The sequence below is a fragment of the Podarcis muralis genome, chromosome 10 (genome assembly GCF_964188315.1).
Source record: "Podarcis muralis chromosome 10, rPodMur119.hap1.1, whole genome shotgun sequence".
Taxonomy (NCBI): domain Eukaryota; kingdom Metazoa; phylum Chordata; class Lepidosauria; order Squamata; family Lacertidae; genus Podarcis; species Podarcis muralis.
The window spans coordinates 30,506,391-30,533,571 of record NC_135664.1 but is presented as its reverse complement, the minus strand read 5'-3'; the positions used below and the strand labels follow the sequence as shown (position 1 = coordinate 30,533,571).

Below are 27,181 nucleotides of genomic sequence, written 5' to 3'. Positions count from 1 at the left end.
CTGGGCAATAGAAGGGTCAGCGGCCTGGGAAGAGGGCTTTCTCTGTGGTAGCTCCAAAATTGTGGAACTCCCTCCCCATAGAAGTGCATCAGGCATTGTTGTTACTCAACTTTTGGCCTGTGCTAAAGACATACCTCTTCACCTGGTCTTGTGACAACTCAAAAGTATTTTTATACAACCTTCCTGAAGTTGCATCTTATTTCAGTGGTTGTTTGGTATTGATGTTTGGTTTTGTTTCAGTTTGTATTGTTTTTGATATCGTAGCCTGCCTGGGAAAGTTATGTTGGGCAAGAAATCTTAACAAATGAAATAAACCCATTGAAATTAACTTTATCATACAGTGATTACATTGAATGTACTCAATGTATGACTTTGTCAAATATCATCTATAATCCTGTAAGACTTGATGGGACCTAGTTTGTAAGAATGTTAGGGAAGTCCATAGAGAATTGGGACTTTCAATGAGCTGTTGGTCATTAGGCAAAGAACAAAAGGAAGAATTTATTGTCAGGAAGAGGAGGTAGATGTCTCCTTTGTGACCTGCTTTTCAGGATTACCAGCTTCCCAGGGACACCCAGCTGAGCACTATTGGAAGCGAACCATTGTGCTAGATAGACCCCTTCAGCCTGGTCTAGCAAGGCAGTTCTAATTTGGGACAGTAAATCACTATGCTACATCCTACTCCCTACCTGATGCTGTTCAAAAAATTGCCATGTCCTTAGCAGGATTGTCTGGAAATGCCTGTATTTCCTGTGTATCCATAATAGAGGTAAAATCCTGACACTGGCCTTTAAGCTATATATTTGGGACAGGCCCCAGCAATTCCAGCCGTGCCCTTTTTGAGTATGTTCACACTATGTCGTTGTTTTGTTGTTTGTTGCCCTTAAAAGGCATAACAAGATATGAAGAAAATAGGATTCCCAGTCAGTGCCACATTCAGGCATTTAAAAGAAGGTGTGTGGGGCTTCAACTGGGGCGTAGGAACATGCACCTGCAAGCTCTCCCCCCACCTGTGTTCTCGTATGTTCCAGGTATGTCCGCCCCACCCCAGGCCATCCTAAAAGGCCTGAAAAGAGCTTGGAAATTGATTCGGCTGAACCTTATGACAGCATTCCCAATTTCAGGGAATCTTGCAAAGCTGTTAAACTGAATGTACCCACATGCCTTCTTCAGACCCTCCTTCTCAGTGCAGAAAGTTGGAGGTGGATCGGACATTTCTGCACCTCAGTTTAAGCCTGTGTGCATTTTTGTAACACCAGAATAGAGCAAAAGATACATACCTGTTGAGTGTAACAATTGAGTGACATCTGTGTTGTTCTTCCTCCAAGTTAAGAGATGGTGTCTGTGTGAAAGCATGGGTGTGGGAAAAAAAGTGTGGGGAGGTAAATGCCCATCACTGAATTAAAAACCTTGTAGGGACAGTTTGTCAAAAGGGGAGAAAAACTACAACATAGTCTATGTTAGGTTTCTGTGGAGTTAGAATGGGACAAGGCCAATTGGTGGTGCTACTGGGCCACTCCCAGGTGTTTTTTTGTGGAGGGGGTATCAAGCTACTGCTATGCGTGTTGTTGTTTTTCCGGCCTTCCTTTTGTAAATGTTGAATGCTATTTTCGTTTTCAATTTGTATCCAACTGCCAGCCTGCACACACGCTTACCCTTTAATGAGCGCTCCTGTCGAGTGCAAGAGGCCTTCACAAATGCCATGCGGGTGGTGAGATGGAAGGAAGCAGCAGCAACTTTCGAAAGTACAGCCTTTAGAATATACAATCCTGCATTTGCTTTTCAAAGCCATTCTGACGTGATCTGGTGCCGAGAGAATGTTAGGCTCAAGGCCATATTGCAGCCTCACCTTTACTACAGTTTCCGTCATGCTTTGGCAGCCGTTGATTTCTCTCAAAGGCAGTGGAGCTGCCACTTAGCTGCGATTTTATTGTTTGGTGCTGTTGGATTAAACGGATCTCTCCAGAGTTGTCATGCTGGCATGCTTTGAAAAGGAGCTTCCTCTATTCTCTCTTTCTCTCTGTCTGGGTTTGTGGGATGACCTCAGTGGCACAGCATATTTAACACACTGTGCTCTGCCTATAAGTGACATGGACAGCATAAACATAGTTTTATTGCTTTGCTGTCAAGCGAAATTGCCCAGATGTGTGTGCACTGTAAAATAAAAATGGGGTGTATGGTGTGGTGGGAGAGGGAGACTGGGCAGGTGTATCAAACAGTTTTTCACAGCTTATTTTTGAGTCCCTTTCAACAATTGCTAGCCTGTCAGCTAGAAAAAGAGCTGCTTCCTCTTCTTTGACAGGTCCAGTTTTGTCCATGTCCCAGAACAATAAACCATTAGCCAAGGTTAAAAAGCAGGACCCCTCCCCAAGTTTATTATTCAATGGCCAGGTCCATGAAAATCTTGTATTTCAGAATCTTCATGCTCAAATCTATTTGCAATGGCACATAATCTTAGTCACCAGCTGTAGACTTCTGTGCTTTCCTGGGTCTCACTAACAGAACCCTAAATGCTCATCCCTCAGTGTCCAGAGAAACAATAGTGGTTGTGGGACTCCCTCAGGAGGTGGTGGACTCTCCTTCCTGGGAGATTTTAAAGCAGAGGTTGGATGGCCATCTGTCATGGATGCTTTAGCTGAGATTCCTGCATTGCAGGCGGTTGGACCAGATGATCCTCAGGGTCCCTTCCAACTCTACAATTCTGTGATTCTATGAAATACAAGCAGAGCAGAACTGCCTATTTTTATTTCTCTCAGGGTGGCTTCTTACCACCCTGGGCAAGGACACTCCCCATGTAGAAAGCAATTGTGCACAAAACAATAGTATGCAGTAAACTCTCCATGTATATAGTGGACCCTTGGGTCATTTACAGCTTCTCAGGGCACATGCAGCAGGTATAAGCACCCACATAGGCCAATCAACCTACAAGTGTCTGGCGTATTCATTCCAACAGTGAGCTTCTTTCCATATTGCCTTACCAGTAATTATTTGGAAGGTGTAGGGGATCCTGGCACTGAGAATTTCTGGCAAGTTTGAATGTCATAGTCAAGGTCAGATGAGCATTAAATAACCTGATGAAAGGTAGATCAAACTTCAAGCTTTCCTTTATGTATTTAGCTTCTGATGGATTTTCTTAAAAAAGCTGGTTTATGCCATCCTTTAGCCACAAACCCTGCTGTTTCCCACAGCTACCAGTTAATAATGAGATTCCGTTCTTAAATGGATTTGTGTTGTTGTTTGGTGGACATTGTGGCCCACACTTCTAGTAATTGGGATGTTTTCCCAACTTACTTTCCCATCTGTTATTAAAATGAGAAGGTAGGGCTTGTTTATAAAATTACATTATGTTCTTTGCTTAACTTTTTCTTTTGCAAAAATGGTACCACCCAGCAGGTGTAGTATGAAGAGAGAGAGAAATTCGGAATGCATTGTAAAGTTGGAGCCTAGACAAACTTGTGGAGAAAAAGAAATAACAAGCAAACAGTCACCTAGTGTCAGGGCATTGGGTCAATAATTGAGTGCAAGCTTTATAAAATGCTGTTTATCTTCCCACAGGGCATACAAAACCATTGAAGAGGATGACTTGAAGTTTCCTCTTATATATGGAGAAGGCAAGAAGGTAGGAATCAGTGTTTTGCCATTTCAAAGGAATATGGTGCCTTATAACTGTTTACCACTCAATTTAGCCTCAAGCAGTCCAATGTTTTCCACTTGCTATCTTTTTATTTTATCGTTCTGACAGCTTGAAAGAATATTGTGCCTGCCGTAAATCAGTTCCTGCTGTCTGTAAGGGGGAAAATGCAGTCTATGGGTGTGTGTGTGTGTGAAAGCGGTTTAATAACAGTTACAGATGAATTTTCTTTTTTCACCCACTTAATTATTTTGTTTTCTTTCAAGCAATCGGGACTGAGAGAGGCTTTTTGAAAATAAACTATTTATTTATTTGATTTGCAGACAGCTCACTGCAGCTTGACCACTACATTAAATGTGAACCAATAAAAGCTGGGAAAAGACAAAAGATGTAATGTTTGTTTAGTTAGTTTTGAGCACAATCTTAGTGTATTGGGATCAAGCAAGACTGAACTCTTTTGGTGCATGAATTTATTTTGTGTATGTGTTCTTAGCTGCATTCACTGCTCGGTTCAAGCTTAGGAATAAAATTCTCTTTCAGGAGAGGGGTGTGTGTGGAAAGACTGAGAATGCTCTTGAAAGAGATGCATAATTAAAAACAGCAAGGTTATTTGCACTGATCCCAGCATGCCTGAGAGATACAACTCTAGGATCAATAAAAGGGCACTGAAGTCTTAGATTATTGGCATTGGTGTGCTCACACTGTTTCTAAGCAACTCTTTCCCAATGGCTTTATTGCTTATTTGATTTTTGTTTTAATAGCCTATCTTCAGAATTAATCTAGCTATGCAGGACTCAAACCTGATGTGGTGTATCTGTACGATTTGATGGGCTGGTTTGTTTTCAGAAGTATTTGTACACCTGCTACTTCTAAATTTATTTTTCTCCCTATTTTTGTGTTTGGGCTTAGTGGGTTTACTTTGCAGTGTATTTTAGAGCCAGAATTGAGAGTGTCCAGTATTGTCAGTAAACCAGTACCATCAGTAAAATGATGTATCTGCACCATAAGCTGTCTCAAGAATCCTACTCTTTTGCTAAGGGATCCCAGGGCTGATGCAAAGATGTCAGAAAGGGGGGCGGGTTGGTAGAGGACATTTGATTGTTCTGTGATGGGCTTCCCCAACCTTCTGCCCTACAACTTCCATTAGCCCCATCAAACATGGCTAGTGGTCAGTGATGGTTATAGTTGTAGTCAACTTTTGGGAGCAGCAGGCTGTCCCAAGAGTTTTCTTGCTAGGTATTTGTTGTTGTGTTCATTGTTTTGTAAAGAACTGTTGCCTCTATTTTAGGCCAAAAACCTCCCCAAAGTTTTTTGTATAATGAAAGAAGGGTACAGGGTTATGCCCTGTAGGTGAGTTTATATGATCTGTCACACATGTTATAACTGCAGTCATTTACTTGAATGTGTGCAATTACTGCAGGTCTCAGGTGATCAGTCTTGGGCAACATTCCCTCAACTTGCTTGGTAATACAGTGGTACCTCGGGTTAAGAACAGTTTCAGGTTAAGAACGGACCTCCAGAACGAATTAAGTTCTTAACCCGAGGTACCACTGTATAGGCTTTGACTCATGACAGGATATGGGCTCTTGAAATGTAACCACATATTTCAGGGTCTGGAATGCAGGCTGTCTTGGATGGGGTTGCCGTCACCCTGAAGACACTGGTTTGCAGCTTGAGGCCACTCCTTGATCCAGCACTGCTTCTGTATGATTGGATGGCAGTGGTGACTAGCACACCTTTGTGCTGGCGGCTGTGGTGATGAGAACAGCTTTCTACCTGCTTTGGCTCACATGCCAGTTGCCTTTTTGTGGTGGGCACCATCCCCAGCCAACACAAGATTAGACTCAAGGGGGTTGTCTTCCTTGGGTGTAGGCTTTCCAACATGGGACAGGAACCCTGAATATGCCATGTTGGAAACTCTATGTATGAGTACGATAGCAACCCCCCACCCAACAAATGCTGATCATGTGTTTGTTGGGGAGGATATCCAGCATATAAATAATCTAGGTGGGGTGTGACTTCTTCATATGTTCCTACTTGCCCCTTCATGCAGTCAAGCAAACATGTGAAGTGAGCTTTTGAGTAGGATTTATTGGTGCAGTTGCTGGTAACAGCTTTCACATAGACACCTGCCTCCCAGAACAGCGCTATAACTGGTTTCTTTCTCCGTTTCCAGGCTCGTGTCATGGCAACTATTGGGGTTACGAGAGGACTTGGAGACCATGACTTGAAGGTGCATGACTCAAACATCTACATCAAACCTTTTTTGTCCTCGTCGCCAGAGGTAAAACATTCACACTTTTTTTATAGGAACAGGACAAGGGACCTAAACTATGGCTTTAAAAATGTTTGCAACGTGTCTTCATCTGCTTGTGAAATGTTTAGGTGTCCACATGAAAAATGGCTGCAATGAACACCTTAAATAGGGAACATGGCTGTGGCTTACGGAAAAGATGGTCAAAACTCATTCCCCTGTCTAAGAGTACGATTCTATGCATGTTTACTCAAAAGTAAGTCCCTTTGTTCAGTGGGGCTCACTCCCAAGTAAGTGAGTTTAGGATTGCAGCCAAATATGGCTAGAGGATGTATGTTAAATTTATAGCTGTCTAGAGGGATTTAGAAAGCCCATAAAACACATTTGACAAACATTAGTATAAAAGTTATAGAACCATAAAGTGGACATTTGGCACTCTGTTCTGGAAATTGACTACAGGGCAGGAAACATAGAGGAGCTGTTTGGTGGGTGTCTTATTTTTTAAAAGCAAACCCTAAAGGGGGGAGGGGGTTAATTGGCGAGTATAGCAGATAATAAAGCTGAGTACCAGACTTTAAAAGTTACATATAAATCATTTGGATTGTATTTCTGTGTTTGTCAGTGAGTTAGATGAGAAGGAAAAATGCAATTAAGAGAGGATTTATTTTATTTAAGTAGCTCTGTTGATCAGTTGTAAAGTAGCCGAGGATTGCTTATGTTGACTGTTTCTCTTGAATTCCATAGTGAAAAATGGGTCATATCAGGAGTGTTGCATGTTGTGCTTTGAACCTGGTGAAGCTTTCAAAACACATTTTCTGTCATTTAGGACATCTTCACACAAAACTTAAGCCCAGAATAACTCCCAAGGTAACTGTTTTCCCTGCTTCAGGCCATCACTTTCATAAAATATATGACCATTTCTTAGGGAAGGAGACCCAGAAGAACGACAAGGATTTCAAGGATAAGAATGAGAATATTTTGTGGCTAGTTGAGTCTGAAGTAATTGGAACATTTTCTACCTGGGTGTAGATTAAAGGAGAGTGTATCAAGATGGGGCTGCTCTTGTTTCTAGCTGGGTGCTGTACCATAAAGCAAAAAATGAGGAGTGCTCAGTGATGGAACACATAGCGCAGTGGTTGGGAACCTCCAGTCCATAGGCCTAATTTGGCCCATGAGGCTGTTTCCTCTCCCCCCCCCATACCCCACAACTGACATGTTGTGGGGGGTAGGCATTGTTGAGTCTTCCTTGGTAGCCAGGGCTCAGCTGATTGACAAGGACAACAAGCCCCTTTGAAGGTGCCCATTTGTGGGAGTAGCTTGGACTCAGGTGCCAATCTGCAGTGAAAAGAAAATGTCCATTTTTGCAGTTGTAATGAATCCAGTGAGACCCTTTGCAGGCATGCTCTCAGATCCAATCAGCTGACCATGTGCCTTCAGAGGGCTTACATTCAGCATCGGTCAGCTGATGGGCACTGAGAGCAAACTTTGTTTCTCAAATGTGCCACATTTATTCCATCATTAGTTGTCTTAGCTCTCCATCCAGCCCACCCAACCCACACATCATATTTAATTAGGAAGAAATGACTTGGTTGGATATTGGCACTGTGACTGGCACTTCTGAAAAGCTGTGGGATTACAATCACTAAATATGGAAGCTGGCTCTGCCATTCTGGGGTTGGGGAATGTTTATCTGGTTCTTGCCTTTCAACTTGCTATTTGTTGGCTTTTTTTCTCTGAAAAGAAATACATATTTAAAGCAAGCAAGCAAGAAAAGGTTAAGTGTTGACATACAGCCTCTGTGTTCATTGTATAGATTTAACCATATTTTTGAAGGCTACATTGCTATAAACAAGAAGAAGTCACTATATATTCTGTTGTTTGTTCTGATACACACTTTAATAGGAGGGAGATCTAGTCCTTTGTTGTATGAAAGAGATGGATTGTGTTTATCTTCTTGCTTTTAGCTAATGAGAAGTGGGGGCATGAGCATGGATACTTTGTGCTGCATTATAGGTCTCTGGTCGTGTAACACTTCGTTGGTGTCTAGGCAGTGTTTCCCAACCTTGTGCCTCCAGCTGTTTTTGGACTACAATTCCCATCATCCCTTGCCACTGGTCTTGCTAGTCAGGGATGATGGGAGTTGTAGTTCAAAAACAGCTGGAGGCACAAGGTTGGGAAACGCTGGTCTAGAGGGTGTGAGTTATGTTCCTCCTGCAGTGGACTTGACAACTTTGGGTTTTATTTTTGACACTTTGAATGAGGTATGAGCAATTGTGTGTCTAGCTCATCAGTTTCTAAGTCCTTAATCGCATCTTCCACCTTAGTAAATGATATATCTCATTTTTTAAAATCCAAGTTTCTCCATTAGTTAAAGGGAATATTGAATGTTTGCACTGGGATCTAACTACATTAAGAAGTCTAAGTACTCCATATACATTTCCTAATCCTGGATTTCAAAGATTAGCACAACACAAAGAGAGGATAAATGATTCTCTTCCAGCAATGCCAAGTGTGTTTCCCAACACAACCGTAGAGCACTGACCCTGCCAGCCGTAAGGATAAATCAGCATTCCCAGCCAGGTGTGCTGTTTCCAAATCCTAGTCCAGATAATAACTTCCTTTTGTCAGTTGTCACAAGGTCACTTCACTTCTCTGAAAATACAGCTACTGCTGGAGTAATTAAAGTGCTCTGTTAGTAATTCAGAAGGACTCCTGAAGGTTTTGTTTTTGGACTTCAAGGAGCCAGGTGGTTTGACAATGGGGAGTATGAAGCAGGCAGCTAGAAGACCTGTATCTCTCACAGCAGACACACTTGGAAATACATAAAATGACCTTTATCCTTATGCTGGTTCAATAAAATCTATCAGTGCAGCCAAGGAGTATATTTTAGATGCCATACTCAGCAGGCTGTAAGTGAACATTTATTTTGTAAAGTTTTTTTATCAGCATGCAGGACTATGAGAAATACTCAGGTATGTGAGTTTTCTGTTAGTTCCATTTCTGACAAAACATTTGAGAATATCCTGAACGTCACATACATAGATCAGCTTCAGGTTGGTTTGTCAGACTAGGGCATGTCACCTTCTCTCGATTGTCATGCAGCTGAACCGTACATGTTTCCCCAGTGTTTTGCCTTTATAGAGGTGGGAGCTTAGTGAAAAGCTGCTGCTGCAGACTAAAATGGACTGGAATGGTCTGTAATGGTATTCCTGCCTAACATGTTTGCAGGCTGAATGCTGCATTAGCAGATCCTGCCTTGAACCTTCCAAAGCTTCCAGATCAGCTAGGTCTCTTTTAAAATAAATAAGATGCCGAGTGATTTCCTGTACTACTTGATGAGGCTCAAAGTATTGACTTAGAGGTGACTGTAAAGCGAGAGAAAGCAGCACTCGGGCATAATGCTGATGCAACTCACCGGAGTTCCCCTTCAGAAAGTGGTCTGTTCTAAGTAGGTAAGAATCTCCACTTAAATGTGTAGGACTGTACATGTGGCCACATTTGATCTTAACTGTTAGGGAAACAAGTAGATTTTTTGGATAGCAGAAACATACAACATTGATTAGGACAGGCACAAAAACAAACTCTTGTTTCTCCTTCACCTAATGGGTTTGTTTGTTTTTCAGGTGAGGGTATATGATCTTCTCCAGTATGAGCATGGACCTGATGATGTGTTGATCTTGGCAACAGATGGACTCTGGGATGTACTATTAAATGAAGAAGTGGCAGAAGCGGTCACTAATTTCCTGCCAAACTGTGACCCTGATGACCCCCACAGGTTTGTAATCTCTCACTTTTATATTTCCTTAGCAAGGTGCTTTTCAGATTCAGACTGCTTGCCAGGAATGTGTTTTGTTGCCTTTGCAGTGCTTCCACTGATCAATATTAGAAGCTTCAGCAGGAACAAATGCATGTTCTGAAAAGCTTTATTCCAATTAGGTCCTAAGGAGAATGAGTTGCTTGAAAACTACTTCAGCAGTTTTGTAAAGTTGCCTTGACAGTTGCATTCCAAATTTGCTACATTAGTGAATAAAGCATTCAGTAATGCACTGCTAGCGATATTAATCTCCAAGTTCCTGAAATGCTCTCTCATTTATCTGTTACTAAGAAGGGGCAGCCTCCCTTTTATTCCAGTTACGTATAGTGCGTTTTCCTGTTGCCACTGCTTGCTTTCCTTATGTTTAGCATTGATTTTCCTGAATTAATGCTTATCTGGCAGTTAGGCTGGTGAGTGGGAGTGGTTGCCGGGACCATATAACACCAGTTCTAAAGCCTCTACATTGGCTCCCAGTATGTTTCCGAGCACATTTCAGAGTGTTGGTACTGGCCTTTAATGACCTAAATGGCCATGGCTGTATATACCTGAAGCAGTATTTCCACCCACATCATTCAGGCCTAGCATGGAGATCCAGCTATGAGGGCCTTCTGGTGATTCCCTCATTGCAAGAAGGGAAGTTACAAGGAACCAGGCAAGAGGGCCTTCTCAGTGGTGTCCACCTTGTAGAACGCCCTCCCATCAGGTATCAAACAGATAAACAACTATATGGCTTTTAGAAGACAGCCCTGTATAGGGAAGTTTTTAATGTTTGATGTTTTATTGTGTTTTTATTTTCTGCTGGAAGCCAGCCAGAGTGTCTGGGGCAAACCAGTCAGATGGGAGACACATAATAGTAATATAATTCAGTTCAAACCCCCCCTTTAAATTATTTTAAGGAATATGAAGATAATATGCTTTTACCTTGAAATACAGCAGTTCTACCTTAAGTCATTACAAATTGTGGATCTTAGTGTCTGATATATATGTATCTGTTTTAATTGCTTTCTCCAGTATTGATGATCCCTAGGTTCTTCTGCTATTGGCTGCAAATTTCTACAGGATTTCTCTCAGTTTCTTACTGAAAAGGAGAGAATATCCAGCAGACAATAAGAATCTTCCATACATGGTACAAAAGTATAATCAACCCCTGCCCATAGAGTAATGTCAGACATCTTTCTATTAAGACCCATGGCACAAAGAGAAACATCTCTCAGCAATGAGATCCTGATGCAATTTGGCTTTCTGCATGGCTGATTGCATACACTAGAGAAAGAGAAAGAGATCTATCATGGGTCTCATTCATCTATTTATCATTTTATTTGTATGTCACCTTTCCATAGTTAAAACCATGCTCAAGGCAGCTTACAACATGAAAAAATGTCTGTAATTACAAACATAACAAAAGTAGTCATAAACAATAAATAAAACTCATCAAAAAGTAAACAAATTGAACATTTTCCACATACATCTAAAAAGATCAACCACAACTCCTCTCCCAACTTATTTCTTAAGAACTTAGAAAACCACCTTCCATCACCGTCAGGCCACTGGTTCCTTTTGCTCACTGTTATATACACTGGCAGCAGTTTTCCAGGGAGCCTTTGTATATCCACCCTGGACATGTTTACCTCAAGAACCTAGGACAATCTGCCACGTGTAAAGGATGTGCTCTACTACTGAGCTACTGTATGCCCCTTCCTCAAACGTTCTTACAAAAATGCTAAAGCTTGATAAAATAGTTATGATCTCTGATATGGATAGGACTTTGGAAGAAGGAATGGTTAAAGCCTCTTAATCACTCAGGTTTACTGTTTTAGACTGCTGCAAGTTCTACCACTGTGCACAAATCGAATGTTGGGGCAGTGTGGCTGTTCATAGCAACTGTGCTTGACATGTGCAGTTATCCTTTTCTATCCAACTAAAAGTGGATTTACACTGTCAGGTTCTTCCACAGGATCAGGTATCCTTCCTGCACCATTGTAAAACAATCTGTATTGCAGCCTTCCCCAACTTAGTGCTCTCTACATTTTCTGGAATATGACTCCTATCCTCCTTGAACATTAGCCATGCTGGTTGAGGCTGATGATGTGCTCTCCAGGTGTTCTGGACGACTGGGTTGGAAAAAGACAGCCATACAAGCAGAGGGGCTGGGCAGGCTTTTCAGTTTTGACTGGTCTGTAAAATAGAAGCACAAATCCTGCACTTCAAATCTTATACTTTTTGAGAGGATATATGGAATGCGTTCCTTGCCCAGCAAGTAATAAACCTTTACTATTATACAACATCTATAATCTGTGACTGTTTCTTCTTCATGCAGGTACACATTAGCAGCTCAGGATTTGGTAATGCGAGCCAGAGGAGTGCTGAAAGACAGAGGCTGGAGGATATCCAATGACAGACTGGGCTCAGGAGATGACATTTCTGTCTTCGTCATTCCTTTGATACATGGGAACAGAATCTTGTAAAACAAACACGAATACTGGTAATAGGAAAGGTTTGTTTTTTTTTACAGTAAGAACCTCTGGAAAAGGCAGGCTATCAAGAAAAGAGATCAAGTTTAACTTAAAAATTATGTTCTAAGCTTGGTTAGACTGGGATATTTCTACATGAAACATAGAGGCTGAATTGCAATGATTTAAAGGCATCTCCTAGAAACTGCAGCTTCCCTGTGGGGTTTTGTTTTTTGTGTGCGTGCATATCAGGACCAGGACTTTAATGCTGCTAGTATATTAGTGATTTATTTTTAATGTCCCTCCTGGTGAGGACCCTAGTGTAACCTGATAGAATATTTTTCTTTCCCAGTTTAATGTAGCCAGAAATAACACATGAGATGCAAATTGGGAAAGCTATTAAAATTGGTAATGTAGCCCATTTCCCCCATTATTAATTGACTGGCTAACTTTGCTTTTGAGCAAATTTAAGCTCTAAGTTACTAAGGTGAAAAAAACCTAACACGACAGTTAATTATTTTTTTGTTCAAATCTTGTTAATGTTTCAGTGGATAATTTCAAAAAGATGAGTTTTATTTATGTCAATAAATCAAGCTTTTCCTCTTGTACACCATCATAAACATTTTGGAACCTTACAGTTACTCTTTATATGTTTAGATGGTGAAGCCAACCTTTTCTCTCGACAAGGTCTAATCTACACCTCCTGTTAGCACACTTGCCTAAGAGAATAGGGAAAGCTGTTTGGCTGGAAAATGTGTTCCTTATTGTCAAGATTTTTGTATTTATAACTATGATGTAGCAGACTGGGAGAATTCTTGATTTAGAAAGATTTCCCCAGAAATCACCATTCCTTTGGCACCACACGTTTTCATTCATTGAATGCTTCTGTCTCCTCTAATTTATATCCTGTTCAAAGGATTGTTATATACATACTGTTTAATTTATTGTACTTGGTGATTTGTCTTCTGATTTCTCTCTTATTAACTGTGTAAGGCTGGTATGTTTCAGAAGTCTCCTCCAGAACAGTAGCTTTTCATCTTTTTTCCTGCTATGCTCTTTCAGCATCAATTTCGTTTATTGCTTCTCTGATATTGCAAGGGCCAGTACACATTGCTAGTAGACATTGCTTGACATTGTTAATCCAAAAGGTGGAGGGAGGAGCCATTGCAGAGTGCTAAGACTCATCAGCTTGTTTGACATTCTGTACCTAGGCTTTCGAATATTAACATAGCAACAGAATAGAAACTTAAGGATTTACATTTACCTGTACAACCACACATTTTATGTATTCTAGGGTGAGAATGAGTCCTCCCAATTACCGTATTTTTCGCCCTATAGGACGCACTTTTCCCCCTCCAAAAATGAAGGGGAAACGTGTGTGCGTCCTATGGGGCGAATGCAGGCTTTCGCTGAAGCCTGGAGAGTGAGAGGCATCGGTGCGCACCGACCCCTCTCGCTCTCCAGGCTTCAGGAAGCTATCCGCAAGCCTCACGTGCCCGGCGGGAGGTCCCGCCAGGCGCGCAAGGCTTGGGGCGGCAGCCTGCAGCCCGAAGCAGGGGGCCAGCTGCGGAGCCCGCCCCCTGCTTCGGGCAGATGTCCGCAAGCCTTGCGCACCCTGTAGGAGGTCCCGTCGGGCGCGCAAGGCTTGGGGCGGCAGCCTGTTCTGGGGGCTGGGGTCGGGGGAAGCTCAGGCTTCCCCCGCGCCAGCCCCCACGCCTGGGGGGGGGGAATAAAATTTTTACCCTTTATTTCCCCCCCCCCAAAAAAAAACCTAGGTGCGTCCTATGGGGCAAAAACTACAGTATCATCATTCATATTGTTACAGGTGACTCAAAATTTAGTTCTCAGGTGTTATCTCCCTGGCCAAGAACTAAAGAAACATATCCTTGTGGTTTTTTAAAAAACAGTTTTAGGTAGCTGAGAACAAATGAGTTGACAGTGATCGTGGGCAGTTGATGAGCCATCTCAGAAATGTTAAGTTTTTTTCTGAAGAGAAGCTACCAACATAGCAAGAGTATGGTACCACATGTTCCCATAAGTCTTTTCTGTGTTTATATCCCCCCCCCAAAAAAAATACTCTTAATAGAATTAACCTGGAAATAATTATTTGCTTAAACAATATATTGTACATTTCTGTCGGAGTAGGCATTTTATTAATGCTACTATAGTCAACTCTGCATTCCACCCTTGCACCAGATGTTAGGTTATTTCAATATGCTGCTGCAGCAGCAAATATGTTTCAATCTGCAACTGAATAGTTCAGAAAAGTGTTAATTCTGACATGAAGTAAATCTGCTTGCAATAATGTTTTTCTGATACCATAAAATCGAAAATTTCATGAAAAGTAGATTTTCATAATGCTGTGTCTTTTCACAAATCAGCAATACTTCTCAAATTTATTCTCAATAAAGTACCTCGTTATTCCAATCATATATGTTCAGATTAGCAGGTCACATTTTGCCTAAAAAACTGATAGTGTAGCCCTTCCACACAGCTTCCCTGTTTTTTCAGTTCAGGCAATATCATTTTTCGGGGTCATCAGGTCATCATTTGCTTTCAATCTCATGATGAGAGACATTCTTAGGCAGCAAACATTTCATTTGTAGAATATTACTGTTAACGTAACAACACTTTCTAACACAATATACAGTGGTGCCTCGCAAGACGAAATTAATTCGTTCCGCAAGTTTTTTCTTCTTGCGAGTTTTTTGTCTTGCGATGCACGGTTTCCCATAGGAATGCATTGAAAATCAATTAATGCGTTCCTAGGGAAACCGACTTCAGACCAGGTCCGGGGACAGTCTGTCCCCCGACCTCTTCTGAAGGCTGGGGGGGGGGGGAGAAGGGCTTTTCTTCCCACCCCCAGCATTTTAAAAAACCCCGGGACAGCGGAGGGCTTCTCCGCTGTCCGGGGCGATCTTAAAATGCTGGCGGGCGGCATTTTAAAATCGCCCCGGGACAGAGGAGGACTTCTCCGCTGTCCGGGGCGATTTAAAAGCCCCTGGGAAGGCAGGCAGGGGGGACAAAGACTTTTGCCCCCCGCCAGCCTTCAGAAGAGGTCCTGGACCTCTTCTGAAGGCTGGCGGGGGCGAAAGTCTTTGCTCCCCCCCGCCTGCCTTCAAAAGCTGTCCGGCCAAGGCTTCGCGGACCTCTCCGCAAGCAGCGGCAGCGCTGCCGCTGCTTGCGGAGAGTTGCCGGCATGCCGAAGCCTGCGCGCGCTGAGATCAGCGCGCCCAGGCTTCGCGGACCTCTCCTGCCTTCAAAAGCCGTCCGGGATAGCGGGAAGCGCTTCCCTGCTATCCCGGACTGCTTTTAAAATGCTGGCGGTGGGGAGCAAAGCCTTTCGGCCCCCGCCAGCCTTCCTGGACCTCTTCTGAAGGCCAGAGGGGGGGGGAAAGGCTTTGCTCCCCACCGCTAGCATTTAAAAGAGGTCCCCGGAGATTTCCCTATGGGCTTTCGTCTTGCGAAGCAAGCCCATAGGGAAATTCGTTTTGCGAAGCGCCTCCAAAACGGAAAACCCTTTCGTCTAGCGGGTTTTCCGTCTTGCGAGGCGTTCGTCTTGCGGGGTACCACTGTATACACCCTGGGTAAGATTTACAGGTGTTACTGTCTTCATTCTGTTTGTATACTTTTGCACAGAACCTGAACACATTTCCCACTTCCAGTGCCATATGTGAAAAGAAGGTATTTAGTGGCAAACAATCCCATTGGACCAACCAAAATAAAAGGACTTTTGCCAGTGCAGGAAAACTTTAAATTGGATTTTCATTTTAACTCATAAGAACACACTACATATGATAATAACCTAGGTTGCAGCTCCAGAAAACATCTGTACATCAAACTGATTCAGAATGACCAGTAGTTCTGAGTGCATCCAATTCTTCGTGGAATAGTATCTAGACTGCTACATTTTATCATGTCATAAAAAATGATATTTTTGAAACATTTAAATGAAACATTAATTTTCAGTGTTGTACACCAGATTTGGTGATACAATTTCAAATGCTGCTTAATTTGAATAGTATGTTTTATATATCAGTAGTAACATCATTAAGAGTGATCCTGGAAATGCCCACTTTGTTTTTAAAAGAGGCAGCAGTGAAACACTTAAAGTAGCAAAACAAACAAAAACAAACTCTTGCTATTGTCCAGACGGACTGAATCAATAACCCAAATTGCACCATCCCTTTCAAAAGCTTTGCTTAAGTAATCCTGTATTTGCTACCGAGCAATTCCCAGAGAGACCAAAGTTAAACTCTGGATTGTTAAATAAAAGTTGTGTTTAATTCGAACTAAACAAACTCTTTGAATTCATTTAGAAATTAAGCCAACTTATTCTGAACTTTTACTTGCCCCCATCTCTATAAGATACACTCAATAATGGTTTTCACCAACTTAGAACTGTATAGTATATTTAGATTGTTTTATTTAATAATCCTTTCAAAATAGCAATGCCCTATCTAGATGAATATATTTTATGAGAGCCAGTAGACAGGATTCAGACAGAAGTGAGTGGCAACCCCTAGCGCCCCCCCCCCATTAAAAGCCTCCTCCCACTAACGGAAGCCCTCCAGACTGACATCCTATAAACTTTAAGGCTACTTTTGGAACTGTTGCTTTGCTCCTGTGGGTAAGCAAAAGTGTTTTCTGCTCATGCATTTAAGTGAGGGATGGATCTTGCCCCATGTGCTTTATTATTGGGCTGCAGCATAGAACATTTGCCAAGCCTAGCTGAGAGCTATACAAACTGGACAGCAAAATTCTATTCACACTTCAGTAACTGATTTCCAGGTGTGTAGTAATACTATTTTTTGTTTTTAAAAAGAAATTGCAATATGGAATTTAGTATTGTCTAGAAATAATTCACTTTGCTGCTGCTGCGTCAACAGTTTTATAACCCAAGACAAGGTTGAAAATCATGCTTAAAAGTAAACCAGTTACATATATCTTAAAGGTGAAAGGTTACTGGAAATTAAGGTTATAGCTTGGGAAAGCGGCGGGTTGGAAAATCGTCACTGGGCCACCATCTATTTCAACAATGTTGGTAACTGTGTTGGAAATTATTAGAATAACTTGCCTAAAGAAAATGGGGAAAACTCAAGACTTTCATACCAACTATCTCACCTAGGCCAGAACTGGAAGAGCTTTTAGGCAAATAAAAATTGAGATAAGAGAGGAAATTCACTTGTCTTATGGAGCTGCTACAGCCACATGACCAATGTTTGCTATCCGATTGTAAATATTCAATGATAACATTGTCCAAATTTTCAAATCAGCACTACAGAAATTGCTCGAGACACATTTAATTAGATCACTTAGCTTATCTACTCTCTTTCCTTCTCCCCTGATTTTAAAACATTCTAGAACCCGATTCTGTCTGCCCTTTCCAGTTCATGGGAAATTCCCCTTTACAGTAAATATCTGACAGCTTGTAACTCAAAAATTTCTTTATCAAAATCATCCAGTAGTCTTTGAGATGTCTAACTTCTTCCTAATCGTAATTTACCAATATCATTCTATTTTTATCAAATAATCAAAGAGTTCTTTTTCAGTACTTGCCCAATGTCCATAAAGAGAGTTGCATCGTCAGTTTTAAAACTAGCAGTCCAGGGTACTTGTTCTATAAGAACATTCTTTAAGGTACTTCTCTAAGTGACATGTTGAAATAAAATATTTTGTAGGTTGTTGCATGAACTTTACAGGTACTTGTCTTTCATACAGCACAATCCTACTAATTTCTTTTAGTCCTTTGCCCTTTTGCTTAATGCACTCTTGCAGTTTTGTATCTTATGTTGTGAGTTATGTGAAAATTGCACACTTGTAATTTTCTTTCCTGTCGTATGAAGATGACATAGACAGTGGCCAAATACCTCTTCAATCATTCTGCCAAATTCTACCTACATTATACTTGAAGGAGGCTTCTCCCCGTCAGCCTCCACTTTACTTTGAGGTTCCATTGTATTTCAGTTTAATTTTGCCATTTTCTTCCTTTATTGGCACAGTGACTGTAAGCAAGGAATGTACTATATTCTGGGCTCAGCATTCCAAACAATGAAGAGAGTCTTCTGGATAAAAATTGTTTGGATCAATGTACTTAAGCGTGGTGACTGTGAAATGTCAAAACTTTTTTGTAACCCGAGAACAAAAATGTTTAGTAAAGGGATATATTTTATGTGTTTTGAAACTTTTAAGTGCAATGAAATAAGGAAGCTGGAAAAATGTATGCACAACAAAGTTTTAAAATGATATTGTAAAAAATAAATAAATATAAAATCTTATTTTGGGTAGTATTGCTGTGAGCTTCTTTTCTGGGGCATATAGCTGGTGAATGCTGTCAGTGAAAATATGATATAGTCTACAATTCCCCATCATTCAGCTTTCTTTTGAGCTGTCTCAGCCAAACTATAGTTGCATAGGTACATACTGCACCTTCTTTTTAAATTTTTCCATTTGTTAAGTTCTCTTGTAGTGCATGTTCAAGCACTCAGCTATCAATTCTGTTTGCTGAAAGAACAAAATGGGAATAAGCAGAGAAGAAATTTGATGTAAGTAAAATCACCTAACTGAATTCCAGAGCAAATGCCCAGTTGGTTATTATAGATTTTTGTATGGTTTGGGTCAGTGGAGTGCTGCTTGTAAAATTCCAAAGAAACGCATAATAAGTGAACAGCTGTTGTTTCTACATATGGACAAAATTACTTTAAAAAAGTTTGTACTCTGTTACTGTCAAGTGAATAATATATCAACTAGCACTTTATAATTTTTATAGTATTTTAATTGCTTTTCAGTAATTAGACAGAAGTTGGAAGATAAATGCTTGCTTAATAATAAAACTTGGAGAAAGCTGTAATGAACGTTTCTGAAATTTGGCTGGTGACTGAAACTCCATAATGCACAGCTAGCTACGAATTCTGTTCTGCAAGTGTATTATAAATACTGGCAGATATCAGGGAGAGCTTTAAAGGGATTCTGTGTTTCTAAATAATTGAAAGGATACTAAAAATGGTTTAGACACATCAAACAATACCAAGAAGCTTAGAAACTTTAGTTTTGTATAATGCTGAGACAACAAAGGGAAGTGGGAATATTTTAGCTCCATGTGCAAGGCTTAAAGCTGATGAGGAAGGGGTGGCTTAGCTGCAAGGGAGAGGGGTGAGAGAAAAAGATAACAGCAAAGGGTTAGTCAGTGCTCTCTCTTCCAGTGTGTATAGTAACAGGGGCTTCAGCAGGGCCCTCTTATAACTTTCACTCAGATAAACAGTGATTTGCCTGTGCAGTGAAGTGAGCAGATGGATTGTATAATAAGGGGGAAAGCTCTGCTAAGCTTGGTTGATGGTCCAAGGGGGGGACGGGACACTAACTATAGCCCATGGAAGAATCAAGGTGAGATGTATAATGTATGATGGAGGTTCTCCATATCAGAGGCTTTGCTGGGGCCAGATAGAAATTTCCAAAGGTTTGATTTACCCTTGTTACCTATTCATAAACATTCTGTTTCAGGAGAATCCACCATTGATTACAGAATCACATTGCAGGTTGTCTTGAGTTTATTTTAAAAGCAGCTTCTTGAGCAAGGCAACCATAGTTCTTTCTCTTTCTTTTAAAAAGAATCTTATAACCTACAGAGCCCTGTTTACTATGAAGGCATTGGTTGAATATATAGGATAAATATTTCTCTTTGATATTGTTGTTTGTACTTGCAAATATCCATGCAAGTTGGCAAATACTTCATAATAGGCACTACAGTTTGTTTTGAGAATTAGTTCCTAATATGTGGCACAGTTCTTTGAATTCAACCTATACATATATTTTGAGATGGCATTGTTGATGCTGGCATATGTTTCGTATAAATTTATCAGGTATCCAGACTGACAATGGACTAGAATGTTTCCCCATTGTTTTAATTTTACAGGATCAAAATTATTTAACATTGCTCTGGAAAACAAACTGAAAATTAATATTTGCTGAAGAAGCAAAGTGTATGCGACAATAAAAAATAGGGTATGTAAAATGCATTACTCCCCAGCCTTTTCTAGCAATTGTGCTATCAGCATAAGCATTTCAGCTTGCCAGACAGAATGACACCCCCCCCTGCAATCTTCCCCTGGGGTGTTATTCTCTTGACCCCTGCCCCCACCCCACTTAGAGGAGGGAAAGCCCAGTTGTTCTATCATAAAGGTAAAGGACCCCTGGACGGTTAAGTCCAGTCAAAGGCGACTATGGGATTGCAGTGCTCATCTTGCTTTCAGGCTAAGGGAGCCAGCGTTTGTCCACAGACAGCTTTCCAGGTCATGTGGCCAGCATGACTAAACCACTTCTGGCACAATGGAACACCATGACAGAAACCAGAGCACATGCAAATGCTATTTACCTTTCTGCCACAGCAGTACCTATTTATCTACTTGCACTGGTATGCTGTCAAACTGCTAAGTTGGCAGGAGCTGGGACAGAGCAATGGGAGCTCACGCTTGTTGTGGGGATTCGAGTTGCCAACCTTCTGAGTAGCTATCTTAAGTTGTATGGGCTTCTGCTAGCAGGACTTGCTACTTGATTCCAGACCTAAGGCCTTAATGAGACAGACCTATGGGTTGTAGTTAACACTGCACAGCAGAATTCCATTTGTGCACCAGGGTTTCCCCTTCCTCTCTTCCCATGTGCCCCAAAATCTGCTCCAGAGGACCCTTCAACTCTCGGGTGCAGATGTTGAGGGTGCATGGGGAACCACATGGAGAAGGGGTAAGTCAATTCATGCAAGTGGAAATCTCTTGCTTGAGCAGAACAGCAGAGTTGTATACAACCCATTGCTTCTCAACTGTTTCACATGGGAGCCATTTGTAAACTTAGCCTTCCAGGGACCATCTATAAACTAACTTCACTTTTCAAGTTCTACTTTCACCCTCCCCATAACAAAGTGCAGGAATATTATACCAGTAGTCAGCACCAAGCAAGTCTACACTTCATTTTAACCTCAATATAGGAATATATAGGCAAAATACATTTGAATAGAATTGAAGTATGACGAAGGGAGAAACAAGTGAGCCTATCTCATTAAAAAGCCTCATGACCTTAATGGTTTGTTGTTGGCCTGGAGAAGGGCAGCTTGGGAGGGGGGGGGCAGTCACTGCTACCCTTCCAGGAAAAATTGGCATTGCAGTTTACAGAACAGAGGTCTATTGTTCTCGTTTTCTCTGCTCACTTTCTCAAAACATCCAAGTAAAAATGAAATTGTCCAACCTTTTTCAGTTATCAGGTGGGGCCATGGCAGCACATAACATGATGCTATCCCATCATATGTTGTGCTGGTTTAGATGCTATGAGGAAGAGACACATGGAATGGCAGCAGCTATTTGGCTCTAGCTAAATCCTAATATGGTTACTCTTCCAGACCTTTTCAATATATTTCTAATTTTACCGCGCGACCAGAAAATGAAGAGCCACAACTTTCCTTTCTAAAGCATAATACTGCTTTTTATACTTTGTCCATGAATTTCTTAGTAACTATCACCATTTAAAAGACATTTTAAGGATGTTCCTTGTGCATTACCTTTTGTTGCTCACATGAAGTTTGAAATAGAAACCTGCGTGTGCCTTTTCCTATTGCAAAATAGGCAGCAATTTTAAAGCGAGAAAAATGGCATGAGTGGCACCACCATTCTATTTCAAAATAATTTCTAATAATAATTAAGGGTAATTACATATTAGCAAAGCAATGACTTGTTTCAAAATCAGTGGCACAGTTGATTTTTTTTGGAGAGCTCAATTGCCCAGGCCTGCCTTATCCCTTTGTCCCCCGCTATCTTGTTCAATAATCATTCTTCTTCATGCAAATGTAGATGGAGTGAACAGGGAAAGGTTAAAATGGAAGCAGGCTATCTTTCATCAACATTGTAATTTTACTGCTTGGCTTAGTGCCAGATACTCGCTGCAGTCACTAGCTGCCATTCCAACATGAGTGAAAGGATCTTTAATAAGAGTGTAAATAAAAGCCAGGCTGAGAAATGAGTTTTCCATCCCAGCAATCACTGGCCTAACCTCTGCCGTAAATAGTCTTTCAGAGCAGCACAGATGGAATACCTGCACCTGGGGATCAAGGCAATCTCTGAGCAGTGCAATTTAAGCAGCTGGGTACAATCGAAACATGAATTAGCTGGGATAGGCTGAAGAATTCCATTTTATATATATTATGTAGAAACAAATAGTTCACTATAAATTTCCCTTTCACAATGGAGTTGCTTTTTTAAAGCCATTTCTCTCTTGGAAGGGGCAGATGACTATAGCTGTTGAATTAATTAAGCCAGGAGAATTTCTCATAAGATGGTATTACAATAGGTATTTAATTTATGATTATTGATTCAATAGCGTGAAAGTGATTTATCTGATCACAGCAGAGGTAGCAACGGCACCACAAGAACGATAGGTCATTCTAGGTTTATGTGTCTGAGTGGCTTTATTGATTCTGAACTACTGAGTCAGATGTACTTGGCAACTGAACCCTCAATACTTTTTAAAGCCCTTTATACCACCATTGGTAACAATTTATTGTACTGATCAAGTGTTGCTCTGTAGTGGAGTGACAGCAAACGTATGTCAGAACTAGTAACATTTTGCTGTTGTTGCCCAGTAGATCTGTCTTTTAAAAAACAAAATAATGTGCTATTAAAGCCCCATGACATTTTACTGGTTGTTAAAAGGAGACAGCATTACACAATCTGTGCTAGGATCTATATTATATTGGAATATAGCTAAAGATATAGCTGAAACGTTTTGGCACATGACAAAATCTCAAGCTGCATGACTTGGTACCAATGCGAAAAGTGGGCATTATGCTAAGTGATTTCATGAGTATTAAAGTGGCATGCCTACATAAAAGAGTGATAGCAGTAAATAGGCGATGACAATATGGACCAGCACAACAACCACATTCATTGGACTAGTTTAAAAATGGCAAGTTACATTACATTTACATTTTTAATGTAAATGATATCTCTTTCAATTAAGCTGCTATTTAGTAGTGGTGCATCAATGCAAAATCACATTCTCTTCCATAATCATCTTAGTTTTTAGTCTAGTCTAAAGAATGGTTTACTTTTATTTGTATAAAGGCTTTTTATTTTTATGCGCATGCATAACATTTAAGACTATTGATACAGGAACAAATGAATGACCCTGCTTCCTTTCTTTATGGCCTCTATGCATACACAGGAAGAATGAGCGTAACAGCATATGAAATTGTCACATTCCATTCTTTTATCTTCTATACAACTATGTCACAGCACAACTCATGGAATAACCTTCCATAAACACCAATGTGTTACGGACTATAGTTCATAAACTAATATTTGCCTCCTATCAAATTGCAGCCAAAAGGCATTGCAATCTGCACTCCACTTGGATGAAGATGTGTTCTACAAAAGGCAAACAATGACTGCACCAATCTCTCTTAGAAGAGGAGTTGGCTAATAAATATATCTTCCCTTCCCTTAATATATAAACATTAAAAACCAGTTCTTGCCATGGGTAACAGGTTTTATATAATTATTAGTTGTGCCAAACATTTATAAGCAATCTTTGTTCATTAAAAAGTGTCTCCAGAAAAATTAAATAGATCTTAGGTGAACCCAGTACTGCACATCTGCACCCACATAAGCAACTTGAGCAGAAGGGTGTTTCTGCCAAGGAGCCAAATCTAGCTAGGAGGATACCAAGAATGAGCACTTGTAAGAGTTTCTTAAGTGGCACAACTCTCATGCCTCCAATGGCAGAGGTTTTCAATCTTTTTGAGTCCATGGCTTTCTTGAGCAACTACATTATTTATACAGCACCCCTTGCCTGCAGAGCTGGTAGCCTCAACATTTTTCAAACACCCTCCCTCAGCCTCATCTCCTCTCCCCTCTCCTTAGGAGTCGTCAGTTCAATTCTTTGAACTGCCCCACCCCCACCCCTGAGAGGTGCCTCCTCACACTGTCCACAGGGGCCTGGGAAGCACCCCCTGGCCAGCCCCAGAGGCACCATTCGCCTGGAGAGCTTGTAGCCAGGGCTGCTGCAACAAACAGCCGTGCAAGCCTTTAGGAGGCAGAGACATACGGGGGGGAACAGAGGGAGGGAAGGAAAGAGGGAGAGGCCAGTGTGTGCGTGTGCATGGTGAGGGTGCTGTTTACATGCATGTCCCTAACCCCATCCACTTTTGAGCATTCACACATTCAGGCATTAAGAATTTACAACTCCCAACAGTAAATTAAGGAAACCCTACAAATTAACCCACATTGTCTCATGAGCTATTAATACAGAAATGGGAAACTTGTAGTACCCCTGTTGTTGGGCTCAAATTTACACCAGGCCCAGCCAGCATGAACAAGTCAGGGATGATGGGAATTATAGTCTATCATCTGGAGGGCCTTAGATAATTCATATTTGCATCAATGTATCATAGTATCTAGGGAACTCCTTCTCGTCACCCTAGCTTGAGATTAGATGGGCGACCAGGGAGAGGACCTTTCCTGTTCTGGCACTCCCTCTCCAGGTATTTGGCAATTCCACACCATATAGTCAACACATATGCAATACACGACTTTCCCAAAAAAATCCTGGAAGCTAGTTTAAGGGTGCTGAGAATTTTTAGCTCTGTGAGGGGTGAACTACAGGTCCCGGATTCTTTGGGGGAAACCATATACTTCAAATGTATGGCATGACCCCGTCCATTATTTGCCTGCCATAACCACAGCTAGCCTTCAGGGACTTGGCCAAGACTAGCTCTTTCTACCAGGTATTGGAAAAGTAGATTTACTTCATTGTTCTCTGTGGTTGTTGTTATTTTAAATCTTGTATTATATATAATTTATTATTATAGTTTTATTTTGTAGTAAGCACTTTCTTAACAAATTACAGGAAGGTGAAGTATACAAAATCAAATAATTGCATCCAACTTTTTAGCCCCACTGACAATTCTGAAGAAATGCCAACAAAACACCTGAAAGAGACATCCCAGAACACTGATGAATATTCAAATATTCAAGCATTCTTTCCCCATTCATGAGATGGAATAATTTGATGAATGTATTATGCAGCATTTCTGAATGGTTTGGCTTTATGGTAAACTCTGTGATGAAAGGCAGGCAGGATGTGATATACTTTAATAAATGGGTAGACTCACTATACTAGTTAAATCTATGTCTACAACTCAGTATTTTCCCCAAGTACTCAAAACCTTGCTCTCAAGCCATGCAGATTTCATGAATTGTAAGTTACTAAAACCACTTGGAATTGTGTAGGGAAATGTAACATTTAACAGCACCTTCAGCACCAATTATGTTCTTAACTACACCTACATGTAACAGCTGCTCACTTTAAACCCATCCTGTGCAAGAGTTCTACTAGCCCATCCCACTTTCCTAAAATGCCCTCTAAAATAATTAGCCTGAATGGAATGGAAGGCAATTTTAGTACAATAGCTTGAATATAGGTTTAGTTAGTAGAAAACTATTTTGTTCATGGAAGTGGTTCCCAACTTAGTAGTGAGAAAAGTGAACCCAAGTCCTGTAGGGCTGTTTCTAAGGTCAGTCTGTGTCTTCCTTTTTCAACATATTTCTCATACCCTGACAGAGTGGCACGGAAAGAAGTAGCTTCTGCAAGAGTTCACAGAACAGGACTAATACATTTTCTCATCCTTCTCAGTTCTTTGGATTTAAGCCCTTATTTCTGCTTCAAGAAGATCAATGTAATACTGAATTCAGCCCCAGGCATTAATGCCTTATCTACTGATACCAATGAAATACAACTGCAAATACCCGAAAAGGTTATTTATAGGCAAAACTCACGAGAAAGAAAAGCTCCCATTCAATTCATTTAATGAATTTTAAATTGTGTCTAGTTCCATGCAGTTATGTTGCTTTTGTGCATATACCTTTAAAAAGCAGTGCCAGCTGTATAACTGCTAGGATTATAGAACTGTGCTGTCTTGCTAGTGGCAGGGAATGATGGGCACTAGTCTGAAAAACAGAAGAGCAACTGATGACTTAGCTAGGGGAAAGATATCTACTTAAGAGCAAAACATAAATTGCTCCAGTCGTTCAATGCTTTGTAAATTGCAGAACTAATTATATTCTTCCCAGCCCTGGAACTAGGGAGGGGAAGAAAATTGTACTCAATATATATCTACCTATGTATGCACACATACAGTGAAGAGTTACTTGCAACCCACAAACTGCTTTTACAGTGAATTCTACCCTATTTTTTGTATACTACACTAATGGAATAAATCTTGTTGAGAAGCGCTGAGCATTTTGCCGAATTCACTAGCAGCTGAAATGAAAACATCACTCCTAAAGCTATGTAAAGTTCATGAAGTGTTGCACTCAGAGAAATTAATGGACACAACCAACTTAGGTAAAAAATTCCAGTGGGTCTGCTCTGAGTAGAACTTAGTTGGATATAACCAAAGTTCTCTCTTACTTGGTGTAGGAGTCTGCAGTAAAGAGCCACATCCAATCATGTGCTTCAAACTGCATTACAAAGACAGTTTGAACTTGGATGAGTAAATGTGCATCAAAGTTCCCTGTTGTGTGCAAAAATCTGATTGGTTTCCTAACTGATGATGCTGAAACTTTTAATATTTAAAAAGCAATTTCATCTGAAGTACAATCCTGACCTCACGTTATGATTTACAAGGAATTTTTTGCACATTTTCAAAAATCCTATATTCACTCCCCATTCTTATGGGATACTGTTGTCAGCTGTCACATCATTCCAACAATACTACTGAGAGGATGAATAGCCAGAATTTTTTTCCTGAGGTTTCATAAAATTATTCAATGTAGAAATGTTTGTGTTCGATGAATCTTTCAAAAAATTAATCATAAAGTTTCCTTGTGTATCCTGAAAGTACTTTAAGTGTTCTAGATCCAAGTTTAAGCTACGTCTTTTAGATAAAAGTGAAAAATAACACGTTTGCCACAAAGACTACATTTTCCCATTACTGCTCTAACTTGTGTCCTCAATTTATTTTTTCATCATATCTTCTTTAAACAGGCCACCTT

At 40.7% G+C, this 27,181-nt stretch overlaps 2 protein-coding genes across 7 annotated transcripts in view; one reads left to right on the top strand and one right to left on the bottom strand.

The window, feature by feature from the left end:
- The window catches only part of PPM1H (protein phosphatase, Mg2+/Mn2+ dependent 1H), a 101,392-nt gene extending 82,965 nt beyond the window's left edge, over positions 1–18,427 (top strand). Inside the window, exons 7-10 of the mRNA XM_028747806.2 lie at positions 3,556–3,619; positions 5,808–5,915; positions 9,509–9,660; positions 12,017–18,427. Coding sequence (XP_028603639.2) covers positions 3,556–3,619; positions 5,808–5,915; positions 9,509–9,660; positions 12,017–12,164 — 472 coding nt within the window. The 3' untranslated portion in view covers positions 12,165–18,427. The remainder of the gene's footprint in view (positions 1–3,555; positions 3,620–5,807; positions 5,916–9,508; positions 9,661–12,016) is intronic.
- The window catches only part of MON2 (MON2 regulator of endosome-to-Golgi trafficking), an 81,427-nt gene continuing 65,238 nt past the window's right edge, over positions 10,993–27,181 (bottom strand). For 5 of the 6 annotated variants that reach the window (XM_077934683.1, XM_028747798.2, XM_077934684.1 and 2 more), the window contains one exon: positions 10,993–11,874. The gene's annotated coding sequence lies outside the window, so the exon portion shown is untranslated. Of the gene's footprint in view, positions 11,875–18,578; positions 18,654–27,181 lie in introns of all 6 variants that reach the window. The other variant, XM_077934682.1, reaches the window with a different exon arrangement.